Source organism: Pleurodeles waltl, chromosome 7 (assembly GCF_031143425.1).
Source record: "Pleurodeles waltl isolate 20211129_DDA chromosome 7, aPleWal1.hap1.20221129, whole genome shotgun sequence".
Classification (NCBI taxonomy): Eukaryota; Metazoa; Chordata; class Amphibia; order Caudata; family Salamandridae; genus Pleurodeles; species Pleurodeles waltl.
Window position 1 is genome coordinate 365877838 of NC_090446.1, and position 15172 is coordinate 365893009.

Sequence of the window (15172 nt, forward strand, 5' to 3'; positions counted from 1 at the left end):
AAGTTACTTACCTTTGGTAACGCCTTTTCTGGTGGATACACTAGCTACCTGTGGATTCCTCCCCTAATGAATTCTCCCAATGCGCCAGCATTCAACGGAAATTTTCTTCCAAGCTCTGCACATCGACGAGGACGTCACAATTGCCTGACTCCCATGCGACGCCATCGAGGAAATAAGAGGTCCTCACTGGCATGCTGATGTAAGTTTTCACCATTTTTTAGGTGGATTTGTAGCTATCCAGTGTCTGGCTATCGGGGAGGCACGCTGCAAATTTACTGTTGCCAGACGCATGCATCTTTTGATTAACTGAAGAGGATGACAGGCAATAAAAAATTAAATGGGACACTGATACACCAATGTCTTTGGGGGATTTACAAGTTGAGCCTTATATTTGTTCCTTTGCTTGTGATGAAAAAAAAATTTAATTTCCCTGTTTCATTTTTTAGAACCGTAAACTTATGGACAGGGAACCCCATTAACATTTTTCAGAGGGAAGCCAATTTGTTTCTCTCCTGACATCAGGGGCACAAGTTCATCAGCCCAAGGATTTTTCTGAACCAATGACCATACATCTATACCTGCATCCTAAAATGAGCAATACAGTCTTGGGCCTTTAACAGTAAAGGCTATGCCCACCAAGGTACCCAGCACTTTAGATTGGAGCACATATTTTACTTAAGTAGGATGAAGGATTAAATATCTAGGGTCACACAACATGATGGTCGTCAACTTGAAACTAGTATTTGGTACTGCATTCAAGCCACAATCGTCCAATCCACCAGTTAAGTTTGGCGTCCCATATCTAATACAAGTCACAGCACCTTTGCCTTTCTAGGTAGGGCACAACCAAAACACTTTGGCCCTTCCAATCGTTTGCACTACATTTGTTCACAGAGGTCCTCCTCTTACGTTGAAAATACAGCTATTAAGGCTATGCATAACAGAACGAAGCTGATTCAATGTCTACACAGCCAACACGCCCATAAAAATGTGCCAACTACATTTAAAGTACTGTAAAAATTACAAACTGGACTAATGGGATAATTAGCTCACTTACAGAACTCAATATTTTTATACTAAAACGATGTTTTGATATCTGTAAACGTTCCTATCCTTTTCGGGATAATCTAAATACGACAGGCTACACCTGATCACTGCACCTCAATGGATTAAATAAACCAAGTGAGTCTTCCAAAATCAATGCACGAGTCAGAAAGTGCAAAAATGAAGACACACTAAACCATTATTACATTTTATTGCATTACTTTTGTCCGCTTATTTCAAGGATCTGATAAAGAATTTCCTAGTGGTAAGCTTACTAAAGTAGAAGGAGCTACATAAAATTATAAACAGGTAACCGTAAATAATGATGATGTTTTTAACAGAGGGCTTCTGGGTGACATTAAATAGAAGAGAGAAAAGCTTGCGTTGTTGATAATTTTACTAAGCACATAAGGAGCAAAATAAGCAATATTCACTTGTTACTTAAGTTTAATATTATGGTAAGCATACGCTCTCAAATCATCTGCCCCCGATTTCAGCATCTATGCAGTAGCTGAGGGGCAACTGAGGGACCATGCATAACATTGGCTCCTTTTCCAAGGATTAAAAAGAATTTGTTCTCCTGCCACTCATCCCCAACACATACAGTATTTAATCTACCACCTACTGAAGTTGGGGAAAAACAATTGTGTGCCCAGCCAACACCGTCTACACACCTACACACACACACACACACACACCTATACACATACCTACACCCCCCCTCCCTCCCTGCCTAATCTCAGCACATTTGGTCTTCTCTCATCAGTGCCTGTCAGCAAAGACACACGCTGACAAGGGAATGTGGCTGCTGGCTTAGGCACATCATCAGTCACTTCTGCATCCCTTACACAGCAAATATACTTACCAAAATCCACTGGACGATTAACCATAAATGTAACAGCCATACAGAGATAAAGTTTGTGAATAAATTACAATTACAACCTAGTAAAAAATAATTTTCGTTAGTACTGCTCATCAAAAAATGCGTGAAAAGGCTTTATGAAAAACGGAAATGATTTAAGGGTTTCAGGTTGGGAACAAGAAAAAGGATATGGTAATGGAGGCAGTAAAGAAGAAGGCAGAGGCTATGAATTTGGTGAGCATCAGCACTGTATAAATAATTTAGATAAAAACATGTTATTCTATGTCTTTTCATGGTTGGAATAGGTATATCATTATTATATTAGATACATAACAGACAAAGGCTGCATGCCCATAATCACAACAACAAATGGTTATGATATAGTGCATTAGCATATCATCAGTTAAACATGTATTTTTGCAATGGTGCTAAGGTAGCAATATGTTAAGTAAGCACCACATTTCATAACCACACCAGAGTTTTAGGACCAACTTTTCAAGTAATCAGTATGTAATCGTAAAGATGTTGTGAGAACAATCTCTAGCGAAAAAGTGTCAGGAGAAAAAAAAAGTTGGGAGATGGTGTCAAAAGAAGGAAACAAATATAGGGCTTTGAGGGCTGGATAACCTTTAGGAAACAAATATAGGGCATTGAGGGCTGGATAACCTTTAGCTGCATTCATTTGTACAGGTAGCCGAAGACGACTGTATCTTTAATAGATCTGAACTCCTATTTTAGGTATAAAGCTACCCAAAAATCCAACTGCACATAGCACTGCTTATCCTTTTAACTTAATTGTTAGCATAAAAAAGGGAACGGTAAAACGACCTGCTAAAACGAACAGCTAGTGGTATCAATTTCACCATACAAAAATAGGTATGCAAATCAAACAAAAAAATATATATATATATATATAATAGTTAATATGATTTTAGACACTGCACAAAGTCCCGAAAGAAGGATTTTTTTTTGTTTATCTTACCCGGGAGGAAGAGGTTCTGGCCGATCCCAAGTAGTTCTTTTCTCAACGTGATCTACAAAATACATTCGCCCGTGCTGATCCACTCTCTGCTCCCAACTAAAACAAGAAATACAAAAAATAACTTTAGTATTATCACTCTAAACGCTGCGGCGGAGTTAGACTCGGAGAGAGTTACTAGGCCCCGGTAACCTAAAAGGACAACGAAGCTGCGTGTTCTCGAACCAACTAGCATAACACAAGTTGTTGCAGTTCCATAATGGGCTTGCACTTGAGGGCAATGAAACATCACGCGTCACTGCCAACTGATCAGAACAGCAATGGCTAATGAGCTCAACAATGATCGTTAGTTAGCAGGGCTGCCCAGACAGGAATGGAGCAGCAGTGGCATCGCAGGATTGGGTAGTGGGGTGTGAGGTGTGACAATGTAGAGGAACGGAAGGGATTGACGAGATAGTGGGCTAGGAATTACACTACATTTGCAGAATGATTTGATTTGACAAAGTAAAACATGCAGCGGATATTCGCACGTACATGACTGAATTAGAAGCACCCATTGTGAGCAAGCATGCTATATTAGCAGAGTTGTTTAGCTACATTTGGCAGTAGTAGGAGAAACTATTGGAGGAAGGGATTATAGTATATTTGCAAAGCCGTGTTGCTACAGAGAGATATAATAGCAGTGGCTACTGTAGGTAAATCTCAGGTTAAAAAAGCAGGGATAGGCAGGGTGACTAGAATTTTAAAGTAAAAAAACGTGGCATTTCATAAAAAAAGAAATGGGACACAATTTTACCTCAATTGAGTACGCAGAATGACAGCGTTTATCCTCACATAATTACAGCAGAAGCACTTAGAACATAAATAAAATGCAATTCTTAAAGCCAGTGTCATGCCTGTTAATTAAATCGCTTTCTTATGACAGTTGCTAACTATTCCTGTTTTGGGAAACAAAAAAGGCACCTCCCACCGTTTTCAGTCAACCCTTTTTAGAATGCGGGACATTAGCTAAATTTCCCAAAATCTTCAGCGACAGCTGGTGAAAACCCGGGACTATCCCGATAAAATCAGGGACGCCTGGCCACCCCAGATAGGTTTTCCCCAAAAAAAGAGGTGTATGGCATCAGTACATGATAGGGAGTTGCGTGTAAACTCACTATTTTGAACAGACTGCAGTTGATAAATGAATTACCAATTTGGATCTCGTTTCATTTTGCAGGACAGCCAGTGCTTTAAATGGGCCTGTACTGTCCAGTACTGAGTACCGGCACTGTTTTATTTTCAGAGAACGAGTACCTGCACTTCTCAAGAAAAACATAATACTATTAATAATACTTTTAATTGGAGAATAAAGGCACTTCTCATAAACAATCAGGCGCAACAGACTATATAGGAGCAGTTTAGATATCTACACAGCATTTGCAGACACACCGTGTGGCAATAGCTTATTAAAAAAATGGCACAGCTTAAATGAGGGGTTAATTTTGCTCAAAAAAACAAAACAAAACCACCACCACCACCACCACCACCACAACCGGCTCGGCGGTTAAGACTGTTCACTCATCCTGAAACAAGTACTTACCCGGGAGGTAATGGTCCTTGCATTACCGAAGCAACTGGTTGTGCTGCAGGATTCACAGGCGAGACTTGCTGAGATACAGGGGGTACAGCCAACGAGGGTGATGCCTCGCCTTCAGGATTTCTCTGCGGTTGTGAATTTGGAGTTACAGTTGGCAACGCTACTGAACTTGGACCATTCGTCTCTGAAAATGAATAAGTAAAGACCAATGAAAAGGACTGCAAAAACAATCTTGTCAACCCATTACTCTTGAACCAAGGCTCTTTCCTCTGCCAAGTCATGTGGTGCAAAGACTGGAAACTGAGCTCAGAGCTTATCACATTGTGCACCATAAATGTATAAATATGCAGTCCTCAATAATTATACCTGTCTTGTGCGGGTGTGTATCCGCATTATTTTCTGCATGAAAAGAACCTAGCATTGTAATATACTGTCAGACGGCTTAGCTGTCCTACACTAATGTCACATTATATTAGTAAGGAAATAAAACGGGTAAGGAGATGAAAATGCAGCACAGGGAAAACAATGGCTTAAGGTGAATTTCATGTTTAAAGAGCACAATATCCATTATGCAAAAAGGGCCCAAGTAGCCACCTTGCTGAGTCTAGACGAGCAAAGGTCAAGAAGAGCTGGGTGAAGGAGCTAACGTCTTTGGTCTAAACCAGGAAGAAGGGAAAAGTGTACCAGATAGCAACTTTATGAAGCACTTGTTAGCACAAGGAAGCACAAATGCGAACAAGGACAAAGACATTTACTTGTACATAAAAGTGAAAATTTGATCAACAACCTTGGGACAAAATTAGGACGGATCCAGAGGACCACCTTCTTGAGAAATGGGATCTTGTGCTAGAAACGCATGGGGATGTAACTCACCAATATATCTCACATAGATGATGGTGACCAAAAAGGCTCCATTCACCGAAAGCAGTTTAAGCTCATAGACCAAGTTTAAAAAGGTTGGTGGATTCAGACAGGAGAGCAACAATTCGGGTCTTATCTGTCCGGAAGCTTGTGAGCCAAAGAAAGACAAAGAAGAGCAACAAAATGGCATTTGATTACATTAATAGACAAAAATGTGGTTAGGTCTGTTTCTTCAAGACCATCGTATTGCAAATTAGGTCTTGTAAACCCCTATTTGAATGCCGGATATAGCCAATTTTACTTCAATAAAGAGGTAATAATGTAGGCATACCAGGTGAGGGGTTTAGTTTCCTTAAATGCACCACCACAGAATCTCGACAGTCTACTTCAGTGATAAGGTCAGTAGAAGTCATTGGGGAAACACCGTTATACTAAGGTCAATTCTTCAGAAGTAATGTGCTCAAGCTCAGCGCCTACAGGAAGGGATAGAAGACAGTCATGTTATTCCTCATCTAAAGGTCTTGTCTCAAAGTGAGCCATAGAAGATCCAATTATGAAGCTGCAGCAGTTCCTAGACTCAAATCTGCCAAGGACATGATAGTGTCTCAAGTATTACTGCGGTTGCGTGGTTTCCTTGAATTTCTTAAGAACTCAATTGAGCAGCTTAATAAAAATCAAGAAAAAAAAAAATTCTTTGACAGATCAAACATGACAACATCCCATCGACTTCCCTCTTTCTCCTTCTCTCTTGTTTCCCACCCTCCAAAGTCAATCTGTCATCATGAAGGTAATACTACAAGTACTGCCATGCTTCCACTGATCCAAGTCCTCCTCCTATTGAAATTTTCCATTAGGCATGTTTTGGGGTTTTTCTAATCCCTTTCTTTAATCTCTTGCCGTCTCTGGTATTCTTCATAGTCCATTTTATCACACCATTCTTATCGTTGTTAAAAATATTCTTTCAAGCCTTCATCACCCCCTCAAATCCCCATTTTGTTACTTATGCTTCTATTGGAGCTTCTTGAGTATGCCCATTACCAGCTCTCTTCACTTCTGCCCATGTCCTGTCTAGTTTGTTTTGCTTGCTTTACATAAACTTATTTCAGTAGTGTAGTCAAATCCTCACAAAAGCTCCCATGGTTATGAAATTCTTCTCTTGGCTCTTTCCACTACTTTTAATAGGGATAATCACTTTAATTACACAATTCTATCCTCTGCTCGCTCTTTATTCAAAATTTATGGGAGTCTCTTTTATTGTTTTTTTGTATGATGTTTTCAGTTGCTCCAAATCTTTAGATTGGCCTAGGCAGATTTGCGACTCTCACCTGTCCCTTTTGTTATTTAACTTTGTTCTCAATTAGTGTCTTCAGCTACACTACTGTTGCTTTACTTAAAACTCGCTTTGACCAATGCTCCCATGCAAACCAATCAAGATATTTGCTTTCTTCTCATGTTACAATTCCATAATTAGTGACACTATGTGTACAAGTCTATTTGGTTCAGAAAGGGATGTCATCTTGTTTTCTTAATTCTACACAGGCTAAAACCAAAGTTGTGATCTTTTTAGCATTTTTTCCTCTAGCTAGCTCTTCTTCCAGATCTATTCAACTTCTTGAGCTCCCTTACACGCTATTAGGTACTATCTTTGATTCTCATCTCTACTCTGGTACTTGCTTGGCTGGATTTATTTTCTTCTCCTTTTGTCAGATTCACTAGTTACTTCACCCCTGTGAATACTCACCCCTTTCTTCGTTGGCACCCCTGTAACTCTCGCCTAATTCAGTTCCACTGTATTACATTTAAGTACAACCCATGACCCACTTCCTGATACCATTCTTCTCTAGTGTAAAACTTAACCAATGGCCATAATCTTTATCACTCTTGACAGCTTTGTCTTTTCGTTACCACTCTATGTAATACTCAGTTTCGCATTTGTTCTTTCTCCACTGGAACTCTTCCACAGTATGGATGTTCCTGTCTTTCTCATCATTCATTCCATTACCTTTCAAAATAACATTTTATCACTCATTTAATTTCTCCTTTAAAATTTGAATGATACTACTTTCATGTGTTTCCTGTTCACGTCTAACACAGCAGTGCATATAATAAAGTGCTTCAATGACATGAAACAAAGTTCTCACATTTGAGCGTTCAAGTGAAAAACATGTACAACTGGGTGACTCAAGGCCTTGAAGTTCGCACTGAGGCTTGCATGGTTACGTTCCACTTATAGCAGCAACATACCAGACGGTGCAACAGATATTTAGCTCCTTTAAAATATGGGGCAACTGAAGGAAGATCTGGAAAAACTGACATCACAATTGCTAGACAGAGGAGTGAAGGGGAATACAAGTGGCCCTCTTTTCCAAGGTTAAAAAAAAATATACATATATGGTTATGGTTTGTGTTATTTATAACCATTAAGAACATGTTCATTGTAAAGGAGCCATAAGGTCAAGAAGGCATAGTTTTCAAACATACTAGTTGCCCAGGTTTCAAAAAAGTTCTGACCTTGCACTTCAGCTGAATTTCATGACGTAAAGAGCACAATATCCATCCTGCAAAAAAGGCCCTTGAAGACACCTTACTGTGGCACCGTTGCCTTTGATTTAGGCACTCAGAATCCACACTTCTTCAAAAAGAATCTCCACAGGAACGAGACTCACCTCCAGAAGTGAAGATAGTTGAATACAGGTACTAGTCCTGTGCACTGATGTCAGTTTATACACAGAATGTTTCAGCTCACAGCTAGCTTGGGACCTTATTGCCTATGAAAAGTCTATAGTGCAGGAGGAGGGTGGGAGGTGAAGAATCTGTAGTGATATAGGTATTTGTTATTTCTACAGAGCAAACCTAGCCAAGAGGCAGCAGAGTGTTGTAATGGTCGAAGTCCCGAATAATGTCCACAAGTGACAGGAGATGAAACTGGTTTGTAAACTGTTAATGTATTGTGATGTGTGATGTAGAGCTCTTAAAATAGGGGAGTCTTCAACTCTTTACCACATATAAGCAGCTTTGGGGAGGTCTTGATAGCTATGGGAATGCTGTGCCATATCCTGGGGGCATAGATGGAAAAGGCCCGCTGCCTTGTTTTTTCTTTTTTACACTAATTAAAGCCTGCAGTCTGATGGTGTCCTGTTTGCGGGTGTGCAGAGAACCACCAAATGATGACCTTGTCTGCTAGATAAGAAGCAGTGCTAGTCGTGAAAGCTTTGTAAATCATACACATGCTTTTAAGATGGTTTGGGCCAGAAAGAAAGCCAATGGTGTTACCTTAGGATCAAGTTGATGTGATCATATTTCTTCAGGATGAGACGCGCCACTGCAGGTACGATGCCCTTAAGGGGTGCTAGTGTGGAGACTGGGAGACCACAGAATAGGGTATTGCTACCTTCAGATCGATATAACAAGATAGAGTATTAACCAGAGAAAGCATCAGCAAACATAAGTAACACTTTTCTGCAGAATACTTTTAAGAAACATCACCACTTGAATCAAAACCAAAGGAGTAGCTTCCCTAAGTTGGTCGGTCTGAGGAATGGACTTATCATGAAGTCACTCCTTGCCAATTTGAGTCTCAATAAAGTAATACCCGGTGATGGTAGGGTTGGGCACCGAGACAGAAGGATGGCAGATGTCCAACACCAGAACCAAGACTGCCCCAGGGCCAAGGTAGTGGGACGGCCTTCACACTGGTATAATAAGCCCAAAGGCCCTCAGGAGGCTGTTTGGCCAAAGTACAGCTTGATACCAGAATATTCCACCTTGCTGAACAAGTTACTTACCTTTGGAAAATGCTCATTCTGGTGTATGCTCTATCTAACCACATTTTCTTCTCCTTGCGAATACACAAAAGGTGCCAGACTGGACCAGGCAATTATTTCGAACAATTCCCTAGCACGCCATTAAGTGGTGTCGTGCAGCTATGTACCAGCCCTATCCCACCACTAGAATTGAGGCCTTGAGCCCCATGAAATCGAAATCCCTGGGTGCTTAATGGCAGTTTCTTTCTGAACTCTGCCGAAGCCATTGGACATCAAGTCACTAGCTTATCAGGTTTGAGAGTGTTTAGACCTCTAAAGTGAAACTTTCTCAAAATGGAGAAAAGAGTCCATTCCACAGGAGGGGGAGGGTCATTGATCAATCTGTGTAAAGAACATTACTGAAGATAAGTAACTTGTTCTACTGATGAATACTGCTAATCCAAAATTCCTCACCTTGTGAATAGATACTACATCAGTACTTTGAGGCAGTACGTTCGTGGAATGGCTCAGAACAAAAAGTCCTGCAGGACTGATTGGGCAAAAAGTCTCTGCAGACTGTCCTGGCTCTCCAGGCAGTAGTACTTTGCGAATGTGTGAACTGACTCGTGAGTAGCAGCCAGAAAGATGTCCAGGACATGCACTGTGCGTTCCAATGCAGTGGTTGCAGCCTTAGCCCTGATCAGATGAGCCCTAAAGCCCCGGGGGCTGCTTCTTGGCCAGTTCTTTTAAGATTTTGATTCAGATCGCAATCCAGCTTGGAACGGTCTTTTTCTGCACTACTTTACCATTCACTGCTCCTGCAAACCCCACCAAGAGAGGACACTCAATCTTATGGTCCTTTGTGCACTTTATGTAAACATTCAGAGCTCTTTTGGGATCCAAAAGATGGCATCTCTCTTACTCTTTCAAGGGAAAAGGAGGAGCAAATAATGTCAGAGCGGTGATGGATTGTCTGACAAAGAAAGATGTCACAACTATGGGCAGAAATGCTGTTGTAGTCTGTAGCACATAAGTCAAGGAAAAAGGTAGTATAAGGCTGCTGGACAGACAGCCCTTGTAACTCATGCTAAATGTTGCAGATTTCGATATGAGATAGACTGTTTTCAGAGTCAAATGACAGAGGCCAGCTTTTCATTGACTCAAATGGGGTGCACATAAAGTATATTAGAACTAAATTAAGGTCCCATTACAGTATCACAAAAGGTTTGGGTGGCAACATATGGAGTAACCTGTTCTGAAAACTCATCACAACAGGTGATTTAGGTTTAATTATTTTTTATTGAGTTTCCAACACAATACAGCAAATCCACCCACAACCACTGGCAGGTGGGTGTCAATGAAATCAACACTTTGGTAACCACAGACAAAGAACGAATGAGAGGAGGATAGGGAAAGGAAAGAAGGGTATATCTGACAGCCCAAATAAATGCTAAGGCACACATATCCCACGCATGGGAAGAGCCTATCCGAGACAGGTGGTGTTGAAAGTCCATCGATATGTAGAGGTGGATTGAGTGGGTCTTAATATGTGCCAGTAGATAGGGCATGTTAACTCCTGAAAATCCCCTGATAAGAGCTGTATGTATAGAGCCCAAGTTCAATCAAATTGAAGTAGGGTGTGGTGAACCACCACCGTTAGTGAATGAATGAATAATTTATTGTACAGATAATAAAATCTAATACAAATAGGCAAGAGAGCAAAGAAGTAATCAAGAATAACTACAATCAAAAAAAGAATTCATTCTAAAAACACACCTTGATTTAAACATGCATGACACATTAAAAAAAAAAAAAACACATTCCTGCCTAAAAATGTGAGACAATCATGGAATATAAAAATTAAACAGACCACCCAGCCCAGAACCCCAAATAATACATATAAAATAAATAAGGCACAGCCCTAGAAGTGTGTAGTGTATTAAATAGTGATTGCATTAAATACAAACCATATGCCGCTGAAACTCCATGGCCTATCCAATAACGGGCAGTGTGGCAACAGCGTAGAAGAAATTCCGATTATACCTATTCGTTGCTCGCAGTGCCACTAAATTTGGATTGTGCAATTTTAATGAATTTAGTCAATAACACATTTAGAGTTGGATTGGCTGGGTCCAAAGACTAGATGATAGCCTGTCGACATGAGCAAATTCCCAGTTCGTTCCTTTTGCTCCGAAGCAAGAATCTACGCTACTTTAATACAGCAGGGCACAGGCAAACAACATGATCGATAGTCTCGTCCGCATTACTATAACCTCTGCATGTCACTCCTTCCCCGGAGGATGGCTGCCATTGGGGTAAATGTTTTAGGAAGCCCCAATCGCCCATCCTTAAGGCCATAAAGGCCTTTTTCAACCAAAACCCGTAAAAACAGTAGAGAAAACTAGAAGACATACCTGGCTTAAAGGATTCAATTACTGCCCAGGCATGCTTCCGTTAAGCGAGAAGGAACAGTCAGAGTGGTGCAAATACTGTTGAATAAGCCTTTTTTACATCTAGTTTAAACGGAGAGTAGGAGGGATTGCTTTCCCAAAGATTGCCAGCATCTAGTCGCCGTCTGCATTCAACCAAGAAATAAGAATAGGTACCCTTTGATTTCGACTCACTAATTTCTTGCCACAAGACTGCCTCCAGGTGACCATGCGTGGCTTGACGCAATTTATAACAAAGCTTCAAGAAAACACCAACTGCCACCAAATCCAGAAGCCCAAATTCCAACCATACCTGCGCGGGTGAAGCCAAGCACAGAACGTGAAAGACTCTTTTAAAGATTTTATTGACCAGCCTATTTAATAGGCAGGAGCCTTTACCCAACCAATTTTCCTGACCATAGGTCTGCGGAGGGATAATCTTTGCTCTCATAACGTCCATTAAGGGAAAGATGGTCGGCCCCTTTAAAACTTTAGATAATTTAGGAAAAGAGACCTGCAGTGCCATAGCTTTGAGCTCAATTTTCTTCTTATGTTTAACAAAGCTGCCCCTGGAATCTAAGTGTACCCCTAAATATTTGTAAGACTGGTCGGAAACAAGTTTACAACTTTTAAAATACCAACTAAAGTCCGAATGTTTTTTCCTCCAAAAACAGGCCACTTTTGTTTTGAGCATATTAACTTCCACTTGATTCACGGAAGTTTAAGATGCAAGTTGGTTAAGCAGTCTTTGAAGGCCAATCTTAGTGCAACTAAATAATGCAAGATCATCGGCACAAAGCAGATGACTGAGCCTAAAACCTCCAATCTTGGGGGGATGGGAGTTGACAGCGTCAAGAGATGCTGACATATCTGCAATGAACAGATTAAAAAGGGGAGCAAGTACACAACTCTGTTCCACAACAGTAGTGGTGGGAATTTTCCTAGAAAGGGAACACCCAACACCAAACTTAATGCAGACCCAAGTGTTTGTATGGAGTTCTATGATGGCACCCAGGAGTAACGGAGGGATACCCCAGTTTTGTAGTTTAGCCCACAGGGCACTCCGGGGGATCCGATCAAATGGCGCCTTAAAGTCCACGAAACAACAATTCAACATCATACCTGACAAAATCACCCTGTCAATCAGAATGGAAAGCGCTAATAAATTAGTCGAAGTGCCTAGGCCAGCAGAAAACTCTGTTTGGACAATGGGAACTAGAGCCTTCAATTCAGCCCAAGCACGGAGATCTTGCAACAAAAGGCTAGCATAGTACTTAGCCTCATTGTCCAGCAGGGCTATCATCCTAAAATTAGCAGGATCTGACCTTGAACCACTTTTACATAAAGGATGAAGAATGGCACCACGCCAGGACTCAGGAATTGTTGAAGTCAAGAGGCAGTGCTCAAACAGATGAGCAAGATGGTTGGCCCAAAAAAGAGGGCCCTGTTTGAACAGTGCCTGAGGAAGACCGCTGGGTCTGGGGGCGCCAAAATGCTTAGCCCTCGAGATGATATGGGGGAGATGTAGTTGGAAGAACTTCTTCACTCCCTGCAAGGGAATTAAAGACCCTGTAAACAAGGGACACATCTTAAACAAAGCAGAAGTAGAACAATGGGCCCCCTGATCCAACAGTTTGACATCCTGCTCGCTAGCGGAGAAGCAGGAAGTCAAATAAGACGGCCAGGCTCCTTATGAAATGTTGACAGCACCAATGGCCCTTTGGTTGCTATTTAGAATATTAATAAGGGACCAGATTTTCATGGAATTTGGATCTTTACTTGCACTTAAAAGTTTAGCCCAAAACTGGTTAAGATAGGTCTGATGGTCATCGTAAACAGCCATCCTATAATCTTTCCTCAGTTGTTTAAATTCAGTGAATAAACACTCAGAATCAGGGCTTTTTCTGATTGACCTTGCTAGCCTATTATGCGCTTTCTTTAGATTCCTGGTTTCCCGGGAGATGACAAAAGACTGGGATGGGGGCACAATTACGTGCAGATGGATGGAACCTTGACCATAAAAGGTACGAGAGTTTAACACATAGCTTAATTGGGGACACACAACCAGATCCCTCAGAGTCAAAAAAATTAATACATTCAGTCAATACTATACTGCCAATAGAAACATTCCATTTAATACGCTTTAGTGACTCAGAGCAAACACCGCCACCGACTGCCCACATAACATCGTATAGAGGAAAACTAGGTTTGATGGATACAATTTGTGGACAATGGTCGCTCTCACTCCGGGGTGAAATCAAAAACCTTTTGATGAAGGGGAACAGTTCAATATTTCAAATAGAATAGTGTAAAGAGGAGTGGGATCGACCATCAGATCTTGTACATGGGGGTGGGGGTCGTGGGGGGCATCGTCACGTAAACGCCAAATCAAAACTTTAAAGCCCATGCTGTTAAGGTGCATTACTAAGTAGTCTCCCAACAGGCAATGCCAACAACCCTGAGGCCCCAATTGTTTGGGAATTAACTGGCGGTTACCAAGGTCGGGACCATCATGAACCTCCATTGTATCCTGAAACAGGTTCGTATTAAAGTCACCAGATATGAGATAATTAGCACTTGGGTATTTCTCCAACTAAGTTGGCACTTTTTTCCTTTGTTCCGGGAGCAATGTATACATTAATTACTATGAGGGTCAGCTGCGCAATCCCATTCCTGATGACGATCCCCTGGATCCAGTTATCATCCCAAACAAGAGGAAAAATACTCCCATTTAATTTAACAGTTACATAGATGGTCAATCCTCCCTTGGCACGACCATTCTTGCTCGTTCTGTGGGCAGATTTCCATATTTCTAAATTCCCTGGCAGTGGACAACTGTGCTCAGCCCAGGTTTCCTGACGGGTGATTACATCGTAACTGTTCAAAAAAAGTTAAAAGGTCTGCTGAGTTAAACTTGTGCATAACCCCGTTTATTTTCTATGAGCATAAGGACAGACATCCAGGTGTTTGTGCGGAACCACCCACCTGTAGTGGTCAATGGGGACGCCCATGCAAAAGGGTAGATGGCAACCAATCCCAATTGGAGGACCCCTGGGAATCAGAACCAGTACAGTGAGCGCCACTGATGGTAGAAGTGCCACCTAGGGAACCTTTCAAGATTGAAAAGGGCTTCAATACTATGGGAGCAGTTGAACATTAGGATTCTGATAGTAACACAGGATAACCAGATTCCTTGTAAAGAGTTATTGTAATGCCCCACAAGAGAAATAAATCTCTCTTAGAAAAAATGGACTGAGCTATTGGTGCAGAGAATAACGAAGCCAGGGTGGAGTCCCTTGGGTAGGGCCCCCTAGAGTCTAAAAATTCAATAAACGCAATATCCTTAGAACCAATGTAGTTAAGATCCGGGGTGGCATTAAAGGGTCTTAAAATGTCCCCCCTTTCAAGATGTCATGAGGATCCCTTGAACGATATTCTGGGGTAAACACAAGTTTAAAAATTCAGTGTTCCAATGAAGTCGGGGAGGTACACAGGAGAAATGAAGGCTGTAACTATTCCTCTATATTGAGTGAGCCCACAGGGTCCCCTAGGGCCAGAATATCAGCAGAGACGGACCGGAGACTTGGTGGCAGAATTACAGGAGGACTGCTTTTATTGTCAGATGGCAGCTTGAGGAAATTGGAAGAACGGAAATCCAAAGCATCACCGGGAGCA

General features: G+C 41.4%; 1 protein-coding gene across 3 annotated transcripts in view; it reads right to left on the reverse strand.

Annotated features, from left to right (window-relative positions):
* ITCH (itchy E3 ubiquitin protein ligase) overlaps positions 1-15172 on the reverse strand; it is a 779961-nt gene that overhangs the window by 373684 nt on the left and 391105 nt on the right. For all 3 annotated transcript variants that reach the window (XM_069243816.1, XM_069243814.1, XM_069243815.1), the window contains 2 exons: positions 4468-4648; positions 2889-2984 (listed from right to left, as the gene is read on the reverse strand). In XM_069243816.1, coding sequence (XP_069099917.1) covers positions 2889-2984; positions 4468-4648 — 277 coding nt within the window. The remainder of the gene's footprint in view (positions 1-2888; positions 2985-4467; positions 4649-15172) is intronic.